The 22,815-nt window shown below is 44.0% G+C and overlaps 1 protein-coding gene across 10 annotated transcripts in view; it reads left to right on the top strand.

Moving 5' to 3' along the window:
• Nucleotides 1-22,815, top strand: part of Ltbp1 (latent transforming growth factor beta binding protein 1) — a 386,955-nt gene that overhangs the window by 166,828 nt on the left and 197,312 nt on the right. For 5 of the 10 annotated variants that reach the window (XM_085691031.2, XM_048416146.3, XM_048416144.3 and 2 more), the window contains one exon: nt 8,833-9,000. The exons of 1 other annotated variant lie outside the window; for it this stretch is intronic. In XM_085691031.2, the coding sequence (XP_085547157.2) occupies nt 8,833-9,000 (168 nt within the window). Of the gene's footprint in view, nt 1-8,573; nt 9,001-22,815 lie in introns of those variants that run through there. 4 more of the 10 variants (XM_085691033.2, XM_085691032.2, XM_048416150.3 and 1 more) reach the window with 2 other exon arrangements.

Genomic DNA, 22,815 nt, shown 5'->3' with positions numbered 1-22,815 from the left:
TTAGTAAATCAGACCCACATGAAAACTGAACTGCCTTACAGACTTGAGGTCTTATCTGTGAAATCGAAGGGACTTTCTGTTATGTGTCAATATGATATTTTTGCATAATATGTTGTGAAATTTTATAAACAAAAATTGTTTTGAAAATGTGCTGAGAAATTCTATTTTCTGCTGCCCAGTTCATCATTTCCTTTGGTGTATTTAATTTAAGGATTGTTTTACTTTAAAAAAAAATCATTAGCCATTTTAGTAATGTTTTAATGACTTAGGGAAAATGTTTTGTAGTAACTGTTGAATTTGTAAGCCATAATGGCTCCTACTTTCTCTTGCTCTGCTGAGCGAGTAATTAAAATCTTCTCTAGACAAGTGTATAGAAAGCAAATACATTTTAAGGCTAAAGGTTTTCCAGGTGTGTCCTGTAATTTCCCAGAGATAAATATGAATATTTATTTAAGTTCCTGTCAGTAAGGTACATTTGTTTATCCCATTAATACCTAAGAACGTCTTATGAGATGCTTATTTTCATGCAGGTTATATTCCTAAGGTGTTAGTAAAAGGAAACTTGCCTTAAATAGAAGATGAAATACAGACTGCAATCAGGCAATGTGGGGTGATATGGCAATTTTATCTTGGGTTGCAATGACGGGCCCCCTGGTAATGTGAGAGGAGAAGGCTTGAGGAAAGCAAGAGAAGAAGCTATGGGTGTCCATAGAAGCTCACCCCAGCCGAGGAAACCAGTCCAAAGACTGGAGACAGGAATGTGTAGGTGTCTGAGGAATGGTGAGAAAGCCAGAGTGGAGGGTGGGGCAGAGTCGTGGTCTTGGAAGCCTTGGGTGGCTCCATGGGTCTTGGTAAGGCCTTTGGCTTACTCTTGGTTGAAGTGGGAAAGCCATGGAAGGGAGGAGCCGTAATGTGATGTTATTCGTGAGAAGCGGTGCGCTGGATGCTGTGAGGAGAGAGAACTGTGGGTGAGGATGGTGGAAGCCGAGTCCAGACAGGAAGCAGCTGAAACCATCTAGTCAAAATGGTGGGGTATTGCAGCGGGACGTTACCAGAGACCTGGGAGAAGCTGCTGCTTCCCGGAAAATAATGAGCAAACAGAATTTGTTATTGTACTTCTGTCAGATGGTGGGGAATAAAAAGAACAAGTTTAGAATTAGGGAAGCAAGCTTAATTCTGGGTATGTTTTGTTTGCTAGTAACATATAGAGAGTATGTAGTTGGATTGGTATGTGTGTGTATTTGCATGTTTCTATGTATACACACGCATTTACGTGTTTTCATTTTATTTAAAGTGTTTCCCATATGAATATGAATAAACACATACGTATGAGATTAAGGTGATATTGATTACTGTTGCATGTTACTCCTCAGAAATCTATAGATGGTGTGTAAGTCCATGAAACAGGGCAGGATAGAGTCATCTATGAATTTAGTATAAGGAAGAGAAAGCTAAACACACTGAGCTCTGGGGCGGTCCCGTGAGCTGAATCATGGGGATTAGAAGGGAGAAAAGCAAGGAAAGAGCTGACTTTAAGAGATTATGGTAATGAGGGGTCTGTGTCACAAGGCCAGGTGTTACAGTGTGTCATATATTGTAGCAGTTGGAACGAGAGACCAGAGGGTTTGGCTGGATTTGACAATGCGGAGTCCCCGGTAATCTTCCTAAAGGCAGGTATAATGAAGTGTTGACAGCAAAGCCTGCTTGGTTTTAGCAAACTGAAGAGGGAATGACAGTAGACTTAGGAGATGGCTTCAGTACGCAAGGGGGTACAGTAAAGAAAGTGACAACCTGACAGGTACAGGATAAGGTTTTCAGTGTGAGTGAGAAGAGAGCAGAGAGAACAGGAAGCAGAAGGAACATGGCCAGGTGACCAGGACTGGAGATGGTGGAGAACAGGAGAGCGCAGTGGAGATACTGAGGCAGCAAGGGAGGTGAGGAATAGAGCGTAGCAGGGCAGGGGCAGAAGGAAGGGGAGGATAAGAAGAAAGAAGTGCAGATTAGAGAGAGAAAGTACAGCGAGAATAGCCCCATTAGGAGGATGAGTAGCTGGGGAGAGAGAAGTCTGTGAGCTGGGGAAAGTTTAGGGTAGGGGAGGAGGTGAGAAGGGCTTGGAAGCTCTCACGGACTTTGAAATGTATAAAGGTACTTATGGTACTGAGGGAGCCTGGAACCCAGCATGGGCTTTGTTATGCGGATAGTCACCACAGGTAGCCATTTGTCCCTTCTGCCAGAGGTAAGAGAGATGGCTCTTCTTGGTAGATGGGACCAGTTTCACAAGTTCCCGAGGAATACTGGCGTTTATCTAACCTCCAGAAATCCTGAAGTCCAGGTTGAGCTGGATCTAGACTCAATAATGGACGGAGTCAGTCGTCTTGCCTTTTTGGGGAGGAATAGGGTACCTTTTGGACCTGACAGTTTTGTTATGAGGAGGGAAGGAAAGTGGACCACCATCTGGGATAGAGTAGAATAGAATTCTGTAAATACGAAAACAATGCGGCATGACTGTGTGCTAGTGAGGAGAAGGCAGAGTGGACAGGGTCTGGTGCCTAGTGGAGGGACTGGCTGTGGGCGGCCTAGCGTTCTTCGTCAGGAAAAGGCGGGGCAGCTACAGGCAGAGGTCACTTGATGAGTATGTCCTTAGATTCTCATTTCTCAGGAAGATGGTAAGTGAGGTCATAACGAGAGGGTGGGGTTGGTGCACATCTCAGACAGGCGTTTCCAGGGGGCTATTTACATTTATATTTTAAAACACCATATGCTTTTGACCCCTGCATTGTGCTAGTATGAACTCGAATGCTCACATATGTTTATGTGTGTGTGGAGGACAAGGTTGACATCAGGAGCGGTTGGATTTACTTTTTGAGATAGGATCTCTTACTGGAGCCTAGAGCTAGCTCATTTGCTTAGGCTGGCCAGTCAGTGAGCTCAAGAGATCCTCCTGTCTCCATCCCTCCAGCCTTGGGATGACAAGATCAAAGGGTGCACATAGCCATGCCCTGCACAGCCTTTTCTTCTTTCTTGTGTATGCTGGGGCTGGCGCTCAGACCCTTATGTTTCTTTCGCAAGCACCTTGCCAGCTGACTCACTACTCAGGCCCCTCATCTCTGATTTTAGATAAGCATTCTCCTCAGGTCTTACCCGGGAACTTACTATTTTACTGAATACAATTTTCTACTTCTCTCTTTGTCTTTCCATAAGACAATTTCCATAAGTGTGTATAGCTGTGTATTTGCGCACATGCTCTCAAGAGAAATACACAACCAACATGATGTGTCCTCCAGTGATTATGAAGGGAGAATTGGGAAGGGGGAGAAAGGTCAGCTGTCCTTTGGAGTTTAATAACCTGTGTGGCAAGGAGATCCTGTCCAAACTTGCAGTGGAAATCTCAACTGATATTCCTTTTTGGAGGTTTGTCCAGTCCTAGGCATTACACCATGGGGTAATGGATTTGATATTAATTGGTCATTCCCACCTCATTTGAAGAATACAGGGTACTCCATGGGCCTTGTTTGGGTAATCTAGAAGGAGTTAAATCTGGAGCTGAAAGTGAAGCCCTGTTAGGCTAAGCAGTGTTTAATCTTAATATTTGTCCTTCAAAGAATTCTTGGCCTTGGGGCAAGTGAACTGCAAGCGGGAGCCTGACCTGTTGGCTCAGTCTTTTTCCCAGTGAGAAGAGAGGATGTTACCTGTGTTGACTCAGCTCACGTGACTCTTTACATGGCCTCCATTAATGGCAGGATGGTGCTTTTCATCTGAGACGCTGCCTCTGATAGACGTTGCCTGGGCTCGCTGGCCCGGCTGGTTAAGTCGGATGAGTGCTGACACGCTGTCATAGCATTCTGGGTGAATGCTGAGGAGACCGTTATTTGTTCATGACGTTTGAAGTGAGGCTTGAACTTGTTGAATTTATTTCTCTGGCTGCCTCGGTTCTTGGTCACGTCTTGGTCCAATGACTGAAAGATGGCAACTGTCCTCTTTTCTAGGCTGAGTCTGTTTGTCAGACAGACTTTTCCGTAGTTTTAAATTTTCTCTTTGGGTATTGATTGTGCAGCACAGATGAAAGGCGCCCCACCCCCCTCTGCTTTCATGTAAATCTTGGGAGGGTATCTAGGGTATCAGCTTTATTTCCACAACACTCACCATTCACTCTGAACGCCTATGGTTTGCTCCGAGCCTCTTCTTGGAGGTATAAATTCACACGGGGTCTGGCTGAAGCTGCAGACAGAATGTTGACTCTTGAGTGTCTTTGACTGATGAGCAGGAGGCCCTGTGGAGGTGCTACATGGCTCCAGGCAATCTCGACTTTTAGCCAAGGTCTCTAAAACTCCAGGTCTTAAAGTACTTGCTAAAGATTTCTGGGGCTGGTTTACCCACAAGGATCATTTAAAATTACCCATATTTTCTCTCAGTGAGAACAAGTGTGAAAATCTGTCCAGTGAGCTCTCTGTTAACCCCTGACTGGTCCTCTTTTGGCTTCTCAGATTTCTTAGTCCTCCTCAGCCTGGACGTGCATCTCCGCAGGGTCTTTGACCACCGTTAGCCTTGGACTTGCACTCTCTCACTGTGAAGCAGGGCCTTAGACAGAAATGACCTCCAGCAACCTGTGAGCCCCAGTCCTGTGAGGGTCTCAGCAGTCATCCTTGTGTTACGACATCTCTAAGGCTACCAGAGACAGGACACAAGGGTCCTTCAGTAGTAGTTGCTCCACAAAGACTTTGTCTCCAATAGCCCAGCCTTTAAAGGGGCTCACACCATGGTTAATGACATCTTACTAGACTCCTGGATAGTGACCAGCATGGTCTTTCACTCCTCACGTCTGAGGAATTAGAAGCTCTGACTGGCGGACCACACTTTTGTGCACCTTAAAACTTAAAATCATTGCTTAGGAAGGTAGAAATGATTTTCAGATACCGGGATAAGGACATGTACATTTTTGAATTCACTCAGTGTTTATTGAGATCCCAATAATGTCAACATAATTTTTTTTTCCAGTTCTGATTTTGGAGAGTTTAGTTTGGGAACCTCAAACTAATCAGCACGAAGAATTAAATGCTTTGGGATGAGACAGAAGGGCTCACTAGGGATTCAAGTATCTATTTCAGAATTAAATTCTAGCAGAATACTTGTAAAACCCAAGGGCAATGATGAAAAGCTGTGTCTTTTGCTTCTGAGACAACATGAGCACTGTAAGAATTAGGATTAAGTTATATGAAACTGTCCCTGCCTTTTGAACATCCAGATGATCCCAGTCCCAAAAAATATTTTTTTTTTGGCAAAGAAATATAAATTTTTAAAATAAAGAGTCAGGAGACTCTCAGTACCTCTGAAGTGACTGCTGTGGCTGGGAGGGAGGCTTGACTTCTGACTGAAGCCTAGCTCTCTTTGGATGTCTCAGTACATATAAGCAAGCATGATTTAGGTAGCTGGGCATCCACATAGCAGTTGCTGATGCTACGAGTGAGTGCCAGCAGAGACAGAATAGTTGGCACAGGGCTTTTGGTTTCATTATTGTACTGTGAACCAGAAGAAATAGAAATTTGTATCTGTCTGAAGGAAGAAGATGCTGTCATGTGTGTCCCTCCCCCCTGCACTTTGGCTTGTACACACAAAGTATCCTCAAGATATTTGTAAGCATGGTCTAACAACATTGAGTCCTTGTTAATTTGCTTGTGCTACTGTTTAAAAAAATGCTGGAAGAATTTTGTTCAGCTGCTGATAGTATTCCATTGCATGCTTTTGGATTTTTAAGGTAGACGCTTTGATAATTTAAAATATTCCTCTAAGTGTGGGCAGCAAACTGTTTCTTCAAGAAAAGTTTTACTGGGGGCTGGAGAAATGGTTCAGTGGTTAAGAGCACTGACTGCTCTCCCAGAGGACCCGGGTTCAATTCCCAGCACCCACATGACAGCTCACAACTGTCTGAAGATCCAGTTGCAGGGGATCTGACACCTTCACACCAATGCACATTAAATAAAAGTTAAATAAATCATTAAAAAAAGAAAAGTTTTACTGGAACACAGCCATACTCACAACTTGCATGCTGCTTTTTTTAAAAAAAATTCTACATTTGTATCTATGTGTGAGGGGAGGGACGGCTGTGAAGGATAGATGGGGCCATGAGATCCCTTGGAGCTAAAGTAGAGGTGTTTTGTGTGCTGCCCCACATGGATACTGGGATCCAAGCCCAGCCCACAGCAACCGAGCACTGAGATATCTTCCCAGCCCTCCATATGGCTTGGTACAGGTGCATTCTGGGTGTGTCAGCAGAGCCAAGTGTTCCCATGTTGTCCTTTGGCCCACATTCCTAAAACTAGCTACTTTCTAGCCTTCCATAGATGCTAGATACCTCTGCCTTAAGTCCTGATAGTGTGTCTTATACAGTGCCATTTCTGAAGTCTGCTGGGAGCCCTGTATGCAAGTAAAAAATCTATTCATTAGACCAACAGCTTCCTTGTTCCTCCCTCCCTCCCTCCCTCCCTCCCTCCCTCCCTCCTTTCATTCCTCTCTTCCTCCTTCCCTTCTTTCTTTCTTCCTTTCCTCCTTTCTTTCCCTTTTTTTCTTCCCTCCCTTCCTTTATTCTTCCCTCCCTCCCTCTTTCCCATCTTCTTTGCCTTCCTCCCTCTTTCTCCCTCCCTTTTTTCCTTTCTTTTTCTTCTTTTCCTCCTTTTCCCCACTTCTCCCTTTCTTTAGTTCCTTCCTTCTTTTATTAAGATAGGTCTGGCCATGTGTCCTAGCTGGCCTGGTACTCACCAGGTAGAACAAGCTGACTTTGAATTTGCAACAATCTTCCTGCCTCAGTTTCCTGAGTTTACAAGCATATATCTTGATATTTGGTTTAAACAATCCCTAGGGTTAAGAAGCCCTAGGGAAGGAAAGATTTTCTTGGAAGTCATTTGAAAAGAATTGAAGGGTTTTTTTTTTCCCCTTCCGAGAAATCACATGAAGCTGGCCAACACAGCTGATGACTTCTAACACTTTTAACTTAGGCTTTGTGGTGACGTGGCAGCTGGGTTGGGACCTTTGAAGGGCCGCCATGTGGACGAGACTTTGGGTTGTGAGACAGGGAAACCTGTATCAGGACTAATAAGTTGCTTCAAGAACACATTTTAGTTTAGAAAGCACCCTGTGCTTAGGACAGGATTCATCGTGGTACGTGCCCTATCATGAGATGTTCAGATAAAGCCCGAAGGACTGTTTGGTACTTACAATCCCATCAATGCATGAGAGATGACTATGTAGGAAAACTCTGGGGTCCTACTTTAACTTTGAAATTGTAGTGCCTTCTCTGGCCCATATTTGGTGTCTAAGGTCAGATTTGAGTCAATTTATTTTCTGAATAAAATTGTGATCAGGCTAAAGAAGTCCAGAGGTGGGGCGGGGGTGGGACTGGACAGGCTGACTAGGCCCTGATCCTCTTTGGAAATTTTGTGAAGACAGTGGTAGGATAAAGGTGCTGTCAGAAGACAAACTGTCATTGTTGTCAGTTAGTGCTGGCATCTCTACTTAATGCTTCAGGGCTGGGAAAGAGGAAGGACCGAATGGAGGCATATCGCACACACAGAAGTCAAAACAGAAATAGTCTACAGTGTAGCTTGAGATCTTACCGTAAAGAACAGGCATGCTGAGGTCATGAAATCTCAGTATAATTGTGTTGTGTTGTAAGAGGCAGCCATAGATATTGAATGCAGCCATGCTCTGATAAAACTTCATGGTCAAAAAACAAAAACAAAAACAAAAACAAAACAAAAACAAAACAAAACAAAAAAACAAAAAACAAGCAGTGGGTCAGGTTTGACCTGTGGGCCATTGTTGGCTGCCCCCCACATGGAGACTTTAAAAGTTATGACTGGCTTGAAAATATCAGTTCCAATTCTTTCATGTTTCAGGGAAATGGTGAAATGGAATGTTCAAAGTCACATGAGAACTGAGCCAAGATTCAAAGCCACAATGCATTTTTGGCTCAGTGCCCAATTGTGCACTACGCTGGTACCTCAGCTGGCCTGTTAGATTATAGACTTGGGCTTTGAAGAAAGTACCTTGTGAATGACAGAATTTCCTCTTCAGGGGGTCTGTGCACTGCGTTGGTGAGAACTCAGGCTATTTTTACACAGGCGACCTTCTATCCCCACGACTGGTCCTAACTTCCTCCTCAATGGGCCCCGTATTAGGAAAACAAAATATAGGTTGTAGGAATTCATATGGACCAACGATGCCCATGGGTTGTGAGAAAGAAATGGGCTCCCACAGCTGCGTCATAGGATGTGATCACTTCAGCGGAGAGTGCCAGGAGATTTGAGACAGATGTTTTCAGACATGCCGCATGCCTCAAACATTTCCAGGGGTCGGGCTGCAAATAGTGACTTCATAAGTGGAGAACCGGGAAAGTATGCGAGTTGAGGACACAGGAGTTCATTCACCACTAGGTGCGGGGCCAGCCCCCTTTGCGTTCCATCTGCCTGTCGGGGTTGGCTCTCTAATCTGCCTTGCCCTGGATGTTACTCTTTGTCTGCCCGTGAATAAAGTGCAGCATTGTGGTTAGTAATCCCACTCCACTGACTCGACTTCAAATGTGGTTTTGGAGTGCATCCCGGAGTTCTGTTTGTTAAGCTTCCTACTCCTGTTTCAGAGACACTAACTGGATAGAGAGCAGCGAGCAGATCTGGCTTCCCTCTGCCTGAAACCTGTCGGGCTGTGGGCTCTCTCTTTTCCTCTCTTGCCTTTTTCTTTTCCTCTTTTTTTTTTTTTTTGATTGAAATTTTTTCCAAGGCAAGTTCATGGCTACTAAGCTGACGTGTCTGTTGTTCTTTTTCTGTCTGCCTCTGCTCCTAGTGAGTAACCACACTGGTCGCATCAAGGTGGTCTTTACCCCGAGCATCTGTAAAGTGACCTGCACCAAGGGTAACTGTCAGAACAGCTGCCAGAAGGGGAATACCACGACTCTCATTAGTGAGAACGGCCACGCAGCCGACACCCTGACGGCCACGAACTTCCGAGTGGGTGAGTTCCTCCGTGGTCCCTAACTGTCTTTACCTCCAGTCGTTCTCTGAGGATATGGCACTTGGTCATCCTTCTGGCTCTCTCTGCTTGAACAGCCTCCTATCTCTGAAGATGAATGCGTTGCTTTTACGAGGTCTTTTAAGTTGCTTTTTTGAAAAATTTTTTTTTTCAGCCTGAGTTTTTGGCTTCTTGGGGGAAATGGCAACTAGAATATTTCCCCTTGTGACTAGCATCTCCCCAGCTGTGCAGTGATGGGAAGGTACAGAGTAGATCAGACAAGGGCAGGTTTCTAGGTGAGACCTGAAGGTCTGACTTGCATTGCTTAACTTCGGATTTTAACAGCTTGTTGATAAACTGGATTTGCATTTGATTTGACTCCTGTAACCGGGAACGTTGTAATGAAATTAATAGTTTTCACGTCATAAATAATGAGAGCCCTAATTCTTTTTCTCGAAAAACTGTCAAGGTCTGGACCTTGGTCTAGGAAGGGTTGTAGCCTTGTTTCTTCCGCCACGTATCTGCTCTGTATCATGAGACACAATTATAGATTGATGTATAAGATGAATTTGCACAAGAGAGACTAGTGGATTGCTGTCAGCCCACAAAAACTTTAAATATAAACTAGTAGTTACTGACTGCATAAATGGGATTTTTTGCCTCTTTGAAAATTCTGTTTCTTTTCTGCATTTTTGTAAGTGGAGAAAGTATTGCGGTCTCCTGAAAGCTGTCAGAGTGCCGTGCCATCATGCAATACAGTATTTTTGTCACTCAAAAAAAAGTCTTTTATTATTTTTTGACCAATTATGGCTTGCCATGTGTACTCAAATAATCCAGACACCCACGTTACTTTCTGAGTTACTCAGAAGAAAAACTGAAATGTCAGACAGATAATAACACTGGCTAGATCTGGTCTTTTTATGGAATATTGCTGTTTAGTCTTGGTAGTATGTGTCTGAGGCATGCAGGAAAGGGATGCTGTTTCACACGATTTTCATCAAGACAAAATATGAAGGGCAGCCTGAAGTCCTTCCTGGTGCGTTGGTTAGTCTGTTCCGTTGTGGAAACTCTAAATGAGGTTGAAGTCGTGTTATTGATCATCTGTACTTGGAAAAATAATAGGTGCCCCTGGATATGATTGAATAGGATATTGCCATTTTCCTGGCTACGATTGGGGTACTTGGGAACATTTTAAGGAGGATTTAGCTCTTGTATGCCAAGTGGCACATAGTGCTTAGCAGGTCAGGAGTGTACTGAACTGACTGACGATCCGGCAAGTGAACTGGAGTCCTGGTTCTGTTGCTGTCCAGAGAGTCCAGAGGGCATGCCATTTAGGATTTTGGGGACCCGCTTTTTCTCATCCGTAAAGTAAGTCAGATTATATATAGGGACTCCGAAAACTCACCTCTAAAACCTCACATTGTGAGGTTTATTTTTCTATTTATTTCTGTCGCATTGGTGATTCGACATAGAGCCATGCATTTACTAGACAAAGTGCTCAGCTGCTGACTCACATCCTGACCTGTCTTACGGCTTCAAAATCAGCAGCAAATAGCATTAGCGTATGACATTTTCTCTTTCTGTAAACAAGGAGAGGAAGGGAGAAAACAATTCCGGACAGGAGACACTGGCCCTGGGTGCTTTGCTCTCATTTCGTTTTTCCTCTTAGGAGTCCTTTCTCGCCGTTCTCTCTCCGTCATCATCAGTGCTGTCTGTGCCTCCCGGCACTTACGGCAAATGTTTACAGTAGCAATGACGAAGTCGTTGAATGGGTAGTTTTTTTCTTTCTTTCTTTTCTTTCCTGCTTGCAGCGTATTCATTTTGAAACTAAATATTTGAGGGCATTGAGAAACAGAGGAAGTCTGCTTGTTAACGCACGCCACACACTTTCCTTTCTGGCGGCCGCCCAAGTGTTTAGGGGCAGATTACACATAGCTCATTCAGAATGTAACGTACGACACAGTTACTTGCAAGAGCAGTTCAGAATCAGCTCTCAGCCCTCCACGAAAGGACTGGCATTACCACTTAACTCTTCAGAAGCTTAATTACAATTTAAAATTTTTAGAAACTCTATTTACAATGAGTTGTTGCACAATGGAAACCTTGAGAAGTCTTTCCTTTCTCTCCAACATTATTTTATTCTATTTCAGCTCAAATATTAGTGGGTTGGAGGGGCATGTTCTATAATTTATCTTTATTGAAAAGAGGTGGCTTAGCAAACTTGTAAAGTTCATGTGATCCTTCAAAAACAGAAAAACTAAAAAAAAAAACCATTTGTGTGCTTTGGTCTTTTTGGACTTTATTGATGTAATATGCTTTTATTATTTATAAAGAGTAGTTTTCTGATTTATTTTCTCTCCCTTTGTACTTTTGTTTAAGGTCATGCATCTTTTGACAAATAAGACATATGTATGGAAAATAGTACAAATTGTGGGAAATTCAAATGTTCGTCGCTTGCTAACAACTGGTTCAGGCTTTCTATATTTAAGGGTTCTAAAGGGGTTGGCCTGGCATGCTTTTCTGAGGAAGGCTACATAATACAATTTATATTCGTGGGCCCTGTGGCCTCTGTCATAGCGCTTCCCTTTGCTGCTGTGTGGGGATGCAGCCAGAGACAGTATTTAGGAGAACAGATGCTGGGGCCCAATGGCAGTTGGAATGCAACATTTGTCTGAAGTTTAAGTTTGTGGATCCCTGCCCTGAGGTAAAATACTATCCAAAGCAAATCACATGACGGTCACAGGACACCTTGCTGAAATGATCCACAGCAGACAAAACTTACATTTTTTCCTGATGATCTTCGGGTCTTTGAAGGGAGGGGGACTAATTTTACTGTCACCCAGTTTTTGCACTGAAGGAATAGGCACAGAGGGTTAAGTGAGCTGTGCACAATTAGTAGCTTAGCGGAAAGTGGAACAATCTCTTTACGTCATCTGTAAAGACATCCCCGGAGTCTGACTTCAGTGCGTCGGGGGGAGAACCTCATAGAGAACCTCATGGAGAGTGTATGAATTAACTGAGTCTAGGACTAAGGCTCAAAATTCTGACTGCATTAAAGCTGAGCTCTGGTTCTACACCTCCTCTGTCCTAGGTTACCCCACCTACCCCTGGCAGTCCCTAATAGGCGTGCAGAGGATTGCTCTGTAGCGGGCTTTGCCTTGGATCCCTTCTTGATTCATGCTACCGCTGGGTTGGCTGTCTGTGCTGTACTGACTATGCATGGGGCTGGCGGATGTGAGAAGCAGCAGGTACCTCTCTCCTTCTCTGGTGATGATTAAACCTAAAATCTCTGCCCTTGAGTATTTAGTGGGAGAATCAGGAAGTAGAATGTCAATTAAAAGAGACTTTCAAAATGAGGCCTCTGGCCCAGGGCTGTAGAGTTCTTCTTGCCTCAGAATGTACAAGGCCCCACTACCAAAAAGAAATAGATGCATAAAAAATTTTGCAAGGGAAAGAGTGAGCCACCCCGTAGAGGTGATTTTCAAGGATTGTAGCCCTTCTCTGGCATAAACTCGCCATGTGCATGGTAAAAATGAGATGGAGTATAGAAGATGGGCATCGAGTCATAGTGTCTATAAAGCAGATTTCTAATTATACTGTTTTATTCCCAGTGACAGCAGGTTCATCTCTGCTTCCCTCTTTCTTTCATTTCTTTCTTTTGAAAAAAATGAAAACTTACGTAAAGGTGCATGGGCTGACTTTTTCTGTTCAGTGATGCTATATCAATGACTTTTTCGTGGTGTGTGTGTGTGTGTGTGTGTGTGTGTGTGTGTGTGTTTGACAAGCAGAATATCACAAACACTGCCACACTGCCATCTGATGGGACTTATTTAGAGATGGGGAAGGTGGCTGTATAAACTGCTGTACCCTCCGTTTCTACCCTGCCGTTTCTCTAGTGTTTAGAAAGGACTCTTGTCCCACGAGTACCCAGTACGTAACTACAGAAACATATCTGATGATTTAGAAACCACGTCTCCCATCTGCTATTTTGTTTGAGAGAACGCAGTGGTGGCGGCTGTCATCTGCAGATGTGAGATCCGGAGGCCTTCGTGGCTTGATTGACGGTGGCTTTCAATAACCTTTCATATAGTGTCCCATTCCCTCTACCTATCCCGTGTTGCTTCCTCTGACATGTATTAAATAATTACACACAGAGCAGGGTACTAGGTTTTACGTGATGACCTACCCCGCATTCCTCCCTCGGATCGAGCATGAAGCGGTTATGCATGTAGGGGGGTCCTAGGTTTTACAGGATGAACCAACCATAAAGCTACTACTCTAAGGAGAAGATACATACAAAACTCTAAACCGAGGTAGATGATTCTCAGCAGCAGGCCAGAGAGGAGATGAGGTGTTGCTTCCATCTGGTGGGGGATGTTTGGAGAGGGAAGGGGTACCCCTCTGTGCCTCCATGTCACCCACCATGCTGTTTGTGCTCCTCAGCGTATCACCACACAGGGGATCAGTGAACTCTGCCTGCCTGACGGACACGGGCTGTGAAACTTTAAACACTGTCAAGTCTTCGTAGGAAAATGAGTGAGAGGCTGGGGAATTGATGGGGGACGAAGGATTTTTCCACTAAACTTGGTGTGAAGACAAAAGGACAGGTGGTCTCGGGGAACTGAAAATAGTGTGCTTTAGCAATAACTAACGATGAGTCTGACGGGGGCGGGGTACCCCGAACTTCAAGCTTGGGGATTTGAACTTCACTCTCTTACTGCTCACTAAGGAAGGGCTCCAGGAAGGTGACGCTGATGCCTGTCAATCAGGTCGAACAAGAGAAAGAGACACGCTCAGTTTTCTGGCAAGAACTGGTGTTTTTGGAGGGTCACTTTGTGAACGGTCACCCCCACCCCGCCCCAGTCTTCCATTCGCCCCATGCTCTGTGTTGGAAACGTCCCCTTCTTAGAGCTCAGCTGTCGATGATTTCGGAGGGGAAGGGGTGAGAAATTTGTGTTGCTGAATCTATTCTAAAGTTTCTCTTCACAAGAAGGGACCAAGATGACTCCCAGTGAAGTGTTAACTAAACTGACAGAAGAGTTCAGGGTGGGGAAGCAGATTTTTTTTTTTTCTGGCAACTTTGTTCAAATGCGGAACCATTCATTCTCTGCCAGCTGTGTTGTGTTGCCCCCCCCCCCCAAAGCTCATCTATGAAAATTCCTTAGAGGTCATTGGGAGACTGTGTTTTCTTCCCAATAAATTTAATAGGGGTACCTTCCGGGTTTTAGAGGTGATTCATTACAACAGTAAAAAATAAAAAAATGGTTGCTTTTCATCTGGGCAATGTAGAATGCCTAGAAACGTGTCAAAGAAAGCACTCCAAAGTCTGTTTATCATTGGCAGAATATGGTAGCGCACAGTTTTAATTCTAGCACTTGGGGGGCAGAGGCAGGTAGGTCTTTGTGAGTTCAAGGCCAGCCTGGTCTACATAAAGAATTCTAGACCATGTTGGATTGCATAGTAAGACTCAGTCTTTCAAAACAATTATATGTATATCTATCTATTTATAATTATTTTATTTTCTAATAATAAACCTCATAATGTAGGATAGCTCTGTCTTTAAACTGTATAGTACCCTTAAAGGGCCGATATTCAAATCTTAATTCATTTAACATATATGTTGACTGTGTATTAGGTTTCAAGGATGCATTTAGGCATTAGAGAAACAACAATAAATAAAACATGCAAACTCCTTGCTCCTCCCCCATAATATTAATGTATATGTAATGTGATATATAATGTGGCTGACGCGTGGATGAACCTCGAGGACACTATGCTTGGTGAGGTGAGCCTATAACTAAAGGACAGGGTGCTTGTGAGGAGTTTAGGGGTTCATGGAGGCAGAAGGAACAACAGTGTTATTGCCGGGGTGGTGGGAAACACCATTCCTCCAACAGGGCCACACCTTCTAATCCTTCCTAAATAGTTCTATGAACTTGGGACCAAGTATTCAAATACATGAGCCTATGAGGTCCATTCTCATTCAAACCACCATCTATAATTTGCTTTCTGTCCGCCCTTCTCTATTTGTCCCACTATAATATACACAGTTATAAAAGAATCTATTGTAAGAAACAGTACACATAAAATGTCAGGTAGTGATAAATACCATGAAAGAAAGAAAAGAGCAGAAAAAGAACAGAGAGTGGGAAGGGGTGAAAGCCTGGGCTGCTGGTTTGCCAAGGCCTGTGTGGTAAGATGACCTTGGAGCAGAGACCTGCATCAGGTTCTGTGAGGGACCATCACAGATGTTGTTGTCTGTGTGAGCCTGCCTGAATAAAAACGTAGTGAACATTTTCTCTCATACAATGTGTTTTAACTATATTCTTTCTCCTCTTTCAACTCCTCCCAGATTCCTTCCATTTCCTACCCATCCAACTTCATCTTTCTTCTCTTCCTCCAAAACAATCAAACTAACAAGCACAACAGAACAGGAAAAACAAGCTGAAACCCACACACACAAAAAAGCAAAACAGATAAACAAACAAAACAACCCACAAAAACCCACCATCACCATCAATAAAAAAAAAAACCTCCAACAACTTAAAAGAAACGAAAAGAAAACTCAGTAAGATTTTAAAAATATCAATCCAAAAAGTATGTGTGCACGGACACACATACACACTCTAGTTTCTGTTTGTATTGGCCGACTGCTCCTGGCCTGAGGCCTGCCCTGGAGCATGGTCCATAGACCCAGTGATACTCTTGATTAGAGAAAACTGATTTTCCACTTATACATTGCAGATAGCTTCTTGGTTAGAGGTGGGACTTTGTGTCAACTTCCCCTTTCAGTGCTAGGACTTTTTTCTGGTTTGAACCTGTCCAGGTCTTATGTGTGCTGTCACAATCTCTATGAGTTCGTATGTGACTCTGTCTTGTTGTGTTTGGATGACACTGGGTCCTTGGGACCCAGCACCACCTCTGCCTCCTACAATCTTGCACATAGACCCTGAGTCTTGAGGGGAGAGGTGTGATAAAGACATCCCGTGGAGGGCTGAATGTGAGCCTGCTTTGTCTTCGTCTAGACATAGAGAATGCCCAAAAGGCCTGCCTTAGTGGCCTTCATTCAAAATCAGTCTGTCATCTTGAGTTCAGTTTCGTGAACCTGTGTCATGATTATCTGAATCAGATTAATGTCTGGGAAGACCAACCTTCCACACAGAGGACAAAGGCAAGCAAGTCTTGTCCTCTAGTGGAAAGGAAAGGAAAGGAAAGGAAAGGAAAGGAAAGGAAAGGAAAGGAAAGGAAAGGAAAGGAAAGGAAAGGAAGAAGGAAAGAAGGAAAGAAGGAAAGAAGGAAAGAAGGAAAGAAAGAAAGAAAGAAAGAAAGAAAGAAAGAAAGAACGAACCTTGCAGTTATGACCAAAGGAAACTTGGTGATTTGCACCAGAAAGTGAAGGGATTCCGTACATAAACTTCACAAAGCGGGGCCATCATCTTCTCTAACTTTCTTCTATATAGGATAGGTCACATGTCATTTGGGGTAAGCTGGCTTTTAAAATGTGGGAGGGTGATTCCTTAGTGAATAAGGTGTGCGTGTGTCTGTGTGTGTCTGCGTCTGTGTGTGTAGAAGGTCAAAGGTAGGTCTGGTTGAAGAAGAAATCCGTGGAAGGGCAGTTGTAGGGCTTAGTTAAAATACATAGAGGCAGCTGGGCCGTGGTGATGCACACCTTTAATCCCAGCACTTGGGAAGCAGAGGTAGGCGGATCTCTGTGAGTTTGAGTCTAGCCTGGTCTATGAGAGCTAGTTCCAGGATAGGCTTCAAAGTGACAGAGGAACCCTGTCTCGAAAACCAAAACCAAAAGAAAACATAGAGGCAGCAGGCTAATATTGCTAAGTAACATCCAGAGAGAACAGGTCATCTTTGGTTGGAAAGGAAGATGCCCAGGACTGAGAAGGTGGCAGGTGTCCCTCTGGTAGTATCGCAGAGTGCATCTGTAAGCCAAGACAGTTTTTAAAAGAAACCTTTCATGGGGGGGGGGGCTCAGCTGTTGACTGTGTCACACAAAAATCTCCTGTGACTCTGGGTCCTTTCAAAGCCACAGGTGGCCTGTCAGAGAGTGGAGTGGGTTCTTTGAAGTGTTGTGCTAGAGCAAGCTAGAGTAAATAGCCTGTTGTCACAGCGTGGGGCCTTTCTCACTGTGTCAGTTTGGCCAGCTGATGTGCTCTGTGCTTTTCAGAGCTCTTGGGGCCTCTAGGGTCTTCTGCTGCCTGGCTCCTTTGCTTCTATTTTGACTGTTTCTCTTCAGTCATGCTTGATGCTTTACCTCTGCCAAACTAGCCTCTGGGATGCCAAATGTCCCCATTCTCAGGTCCTCTGCGCCTCTGCTCCCTCTGCTCAGGCATGTCTCCCTCATGGCTCAGGCATTCTGGCCAGCCTATTGCCTGTTTCACTTCAGACAGGTGCTAGCCGTGTTTCGGGGTCTCGTGGTTCCCCTCTTTGTTGGCATGCCCATTTATTCACTGTCATTGGAGTCACTTAGAAACAAAGACTTGTGTGCTTAAACGTAGTATCCCGAGAGCCAGCACAGTACCTCGTTGTGGTGATGCTCAAGGAGGTTTGTATGTCAGGGCCTGTGCCATGGAGGTGTGTAATGGCCATCTTAACCTAGTTCATTAATTCTAAGGCAAGGAACAATCACAGAAGGAAAAAATCAGTTGAATCATCGCTCTATAATTTAGAGGGGACACACAGAGAGAGACATACAAAGAGAAATAGAGACAGAGGTGGACAGACAGTCAGACAGAGGCACCCACACACAAAGACAAAGATGGACAGACAGACAGAGATAGATAGACAGACATATATACACCCACATGGAGTGAATCAGAGACAGAGATGGAAAGACACACAGATACAGACAGACAGAGGTGCACATACACAGACAGAGAGAAACAGAGACAGAGATGAACAGCCACAGAGACAGACCTACAGACAGAGAAGGACAGATATATGGACAGAGACAGAAAGAGAGACAGAGGCAGACAGACACACACACATATGAGACACGGAGGGAGACAGACAGACAAAGAAAGATACAGAGCGACAGAGAAACACATACACAGAGGGAATGAATTTCATTCACCAAAAGATACCCAGGAAAAGAGCTTATCTGGCTTGGGAAGCACCCTCAGTGGTATAGAACTTGCATATGGCCCTGGGCTCAGTCTCTAGAACTGGAGGAAAGGAGCAAGATACCCCTTTAATATTTTACACAGGGATACGTCTTCCACATCGAGAGCACAGTACTTGCCAGTCAACTTCTGTACCTTTAGTACAGTTGCCCCTCAATGTGGATTTCCAGCCCATTTCTCCGATGAAAAAAACAAGTCTTTTTAGGCAGACCTTTAAGTTCTGTTTCAAATAGTGCTGTTATTTTTCCGTTCTGTTGCACTTCTAGTCATTCACTTGACATGTGAGGTCTAGTTCATGTGTTCTAGGAACTGGGCAAAGGACCCTGGTCTTTTTCTCTCTCTGGTTCTCAAGTTCAAAGCCATTAAAGTGATGAGATCTATGTTGAACTTTAGGAAGATCCTGAAGGTCTAGTGCGGAAGCAGGCTGGAGGCAGATGTGACGTCTTGGATTGGTGAAAAGAAGGGTATGCTTTTCTGAAGAAGGTCCATCAAGTGCGTACCCTGTAAACTCTGTCTCCCCTGCAGCAGAGTAGAGGCTGGGTGGGGGAGTGAGTGCACTCGTGGTGTGCCCCTGGCTCCTGGAACCTGGATCAGGCATGCTCCGTGTGGTAGTGCTCCTTTCATGTACTGGTCCTAACAGCACACAACAGGAGCAAGAGAAAATCAAAGACCTATCTTTTGGTTTCCCCTTCCACTCTGCTGCCTGGTTCAGTCCATCCTTGTTTACATTTAGCCTTGCCGAGGAAGCTCTTGAGTTTGCACAGAGCACTGTCCTGTGTCGTTATCCTGTGGTCTCCATGACATGCCTCTCTGCTTGGACCTTGTGTATCTTTGCGGATTTCACTTGCTTACACAGGAAGTACTTGCCTGCTGCCAAGCCTGCTGGCAAAGGTGGATGAAGTCAAACAGTATAATACATTCTGGAAGCCAGAGCTGCGGTCAGAAGGAAAAATCATCAACCTGAAGAGATGGGATCATCTCCAACAAGGGCCGATTATTATGGTCATCAACTTGAAGAGATGGGAGCGTCTCCAACAAGGACTGATTATTATGGTTGCTCATGCTCTGTATTCTTCATTCCACTGCCAGTTATATAACTTCTAGGCTTGGGGGCTACAGTAAATTTAAGGATGTTGGACATGGTGCAGCTTATACCAACAGCCTAAATTGGCTGTGTCAAGCATTTGTACCAATTTTTAACAGTCAAGGTATATATATATATATATATATATATATATATTTACATATATATATATATATAATTTATTTATTTTTCTAAGTGGAAAATGTATTTGTGCATTACTGTAAAAATGTCCTGGAATTGACATCGCAGATGATGTGGGAATGTTTTGGGGGACAGCCACACAATCATCTTCATGCTAAGCAGTCCAAGGAAATAAAATAACTACCAAATGGGGAAGAATAGTTGAAGTTTGAGATTCATTCATCTAAAGTCGTATCGCAAATAAAGGAAATGGAAGTGCCAGCTGCCCTCTGTTGCCAATTTAGTGTGGTGTTGTCATTGACACACTTGTTAGAACTTGATTTTCTCTGGAGAGCTGAAGGGATGGCTTGCTGCTCAACTTCATTTTCTTGAGTTTAGACTCAGGCAATAATTGCTGACACACTGGCATGGCCACATGTTGGCCTCTCCTGAGAGCTGGTGGAAGAATGTAACAAAACCTAACACCAGCATATGCAGCTATCGAAGGTTTCTTTACTCCAAAACCAATCTTGGGACGCCCAGGAGAGTCAAGAAGAATTGGTTCCGCGTGGCAGGGACGCTCTGCGATTTCCTGGAGCAAAAGCTTGACCTAATTTTCATCATTTTTTTTTCTCTCTACGAGGTGAGAAGAAAAAGATGTTAAAATTTTTGGAGGGAGGAAAGACCATTTCCCTTTCCCTGACAAATTAGGAAACATATTAGAACATTCTTAGCTAAAATCTTATTTACCAAGGTTGAAATTTGCCCCCCTTTGCTACTGCATTGTCCCTTTCTGAAGAAAGCATGATTTACAAGTCCTCCAAATCTTCTTGTGGCATTAATAACATCTTGAGTCAGCTGTTTTAATGGGTATACACTGGGGGTAATTAGAAACACCTGAGAATCCCATAGTATGCCTAGAACACCATGACATTGAGCTAAAAAGACAAAGAATATCACTCCAAACCCTCCAAAGCTGGGTACTTGGTAAATACATGGATTCCTCATTAAACCAACAGCGCTTGTGGGATATACCGTTTTTCAAAGATAAGCCAAACTCTTTAGGCTGAAAATATTCTCTCATTGAAATATTCTCATGGCAGAAATCATTGCCTTATTTGGTAAATGACCCGTGACTCTGCTGCCCATACGGTAATTATTATTTCCCTAACTGTCAAACTTCATCATATTATGAACTGGTTTCTGCCAAAAATACTTCTTATTCTAACCTGGCAGTGGCTTAAATTCTAGAATTCCAAGGGAGCTCATTTAGGAAATTAACTCTTAATATCATCCTGCATCAGGGACCAGTAGTGTCCAATTTTCCTTGTAGTTGATTCTGGAAACCAACTGGGATGTAAGACCTTGGGCTCCGGTTCAACTAGTTTTGGAATCAGACCTGCAGTACTGGTGGCTGAGTTGGAAGCATTGGGGTAATGCAACAACAACAGCAATGTCTTTCATCCCCAGCTTTCCTTCCTTTAAGACAAAATGATCTGATGGGAGCTCATAAATGAGTGCTCCTTTCCTCTTCATTCACAGAGAGCAAGAGCCTAAGAGAAGTCAATGTTGAGTCAAGCTAACAGGCTCTGGGTAGATGAGCCTGGGATTAAGTTGGAGGGCAACCCATAGTATCTACAGCTCATCTGTCTTGGTTATCATCTCTGGGCATGCTGTTTGCCCTTTCTGAACTGTGTGCATCACTGAGGGAATGTGTTTCATTACTTATGAAGCCATTGGAAGGAGAAGTGGATTCACCTGAGAGTGTGTACAGGCTTGCTTTCCAGTCCCTGCCTCTTTTAAAACTCGGAATCATAGTCTCCAGGCCTGGTTACGCTGTAAAACAGTAGTTCTCAACCTATGGGTCCTGGCCTCTTTGACAACCCTCTATCTCCAAAAACGTTTACATCGTGATTCAGAGCAGTAGCAAATGACAGTTAAGAAGTAGCAGCGGAAATAATGCTATGGGTGTGGGGGCATCACCACAACATGAGGAACTGTGTTAAAGGGTTATGACATTAGGAAGGTTGAGAAGCACAGTTGTAGACTATCTGGGGTGTTTTCATGGTAGAGACACCAGCTTGCACCCCAGGTACTCTGCGTCAAATGTGTATTTTGTTAACGCAGATAAGCAATGGTCATTCCTTAAGTGCTGTCCATTGTTTTCTTTTCTTTTCTTTTTTTTTAAGTAGGAGTCTCTCAGTGGCCTGGAACTCTCCGACTAGGCTAGGCTGGTCAGCCAAGTCCCAGGGATCTGCCTACCTCTGTCCCCCTAACACTAGTGTCAAAATACAGCAAGACTGTACTCAACTATTCTGTTACATGGGCTTTAGGGACTAGACCCTGGTACTGAGCTTGCGAGGGAAGCCTTTGCTAATTGACTGTCACCCAGCCCCCACAACCCTCATTTCTAGGTTCTCCAATACCTTACATAGCAAGTCTTAGAAGTACTTATTATAAGTGATAGAAGTGGTTATACAGACAATAAGATGATGTTGACTTTTTCACGTTTTCTGCCTCACTTGTCTCTCTTAAATCTGAGGTTTCCTTACCTTGCCTAGTGGGAACAGACCCACTGGAATAGTTCACACTGTGGCATACGTGCACATCCTTGCCGCAGGAGATGCTGTACGGCATGTCCTCTCTTGTCACCTTACTGTTTCAGCATGATTTGGTGTGCTTCTTCTATGTTCAGCATTTTTCAGGAGACGAAGTGCAACCACACCGCTTAAATGCCCATGGGTCATGTGTCAAACTCTCTTGCTTTGATCTTCTGTGTTCCAGCAGAACCAACCCGTTTCTGCAGTCCAGCCGATACCCCCTAACAGTAGAATGTCTGTTCCCGTCTTTTGTCCTCAGTTTAGAAATGTAACCCAAACCCCCAAATGAAAGTCTAATTCCCAGAATGATGCTATACAAATGATAATTGCCCTTCCTGGAGTATTCTGATGTGAAAGATGATTCTTTTGGTTTATTAGTCATGGGACGGAGAATTAATTTTTTCTGGAAGAAGCTGAAAGGGAGATATTTACAGTGTCATCCTTGTGAGTGCCACCCACCAACACCCTGGGATTACTGCTAAGCACCTTAATGGTGTCCAAAAGTCCACTTTAGAGATAAGGTAACAGGGGCACTTGGATAAAGCCAGTTGCCTCAAACCCATCACTCTGCGGTTGTGTTTTGATTTAGCATAAACTTCCTGTGTTGGTCCTGCAGACTGAAAGTGCCGCAATTTCTACTCGTGAACAAGGAGCTCGAGAGTGTGAGGGCTGAGTGTGGGAAAGCTAAATTAGCGGAATATGAAATACAGAACAACTCAAGTGAATAGCAAAACAGCACTTTACCCTTCCTACATCCTGCTAGTCCATCGGCCTTCTTCACTCCCGTCCGGCCTCTTTCTCTTCTCTCGCTGTCTTTATTCACCTGTCTCCAGCAGTCACAGTCATCGTTGGTGTTCGCTGAGATCCTTGCTCCCTTAAT

This window comes from Myodes glareolus, chromosome 6 (genome assembly GCF_982192425.1).
Source record: "Myodes glareolus chromosome 6, mMyoGla1.1, whole genome shotgun sequence".
Taxonomy (NCBI): domain Eukaryota; kingdom Metazoa; phylum Chordata; class Mammalia; order Rodentia; family Cricetidae; genus Myodes; species Myodes glareolus.
The sequence above is the reverse complement of the archived record's forward strand: the minus strand, read 5'-3'. Positions and strand labels throughout refer to the sequence as shown.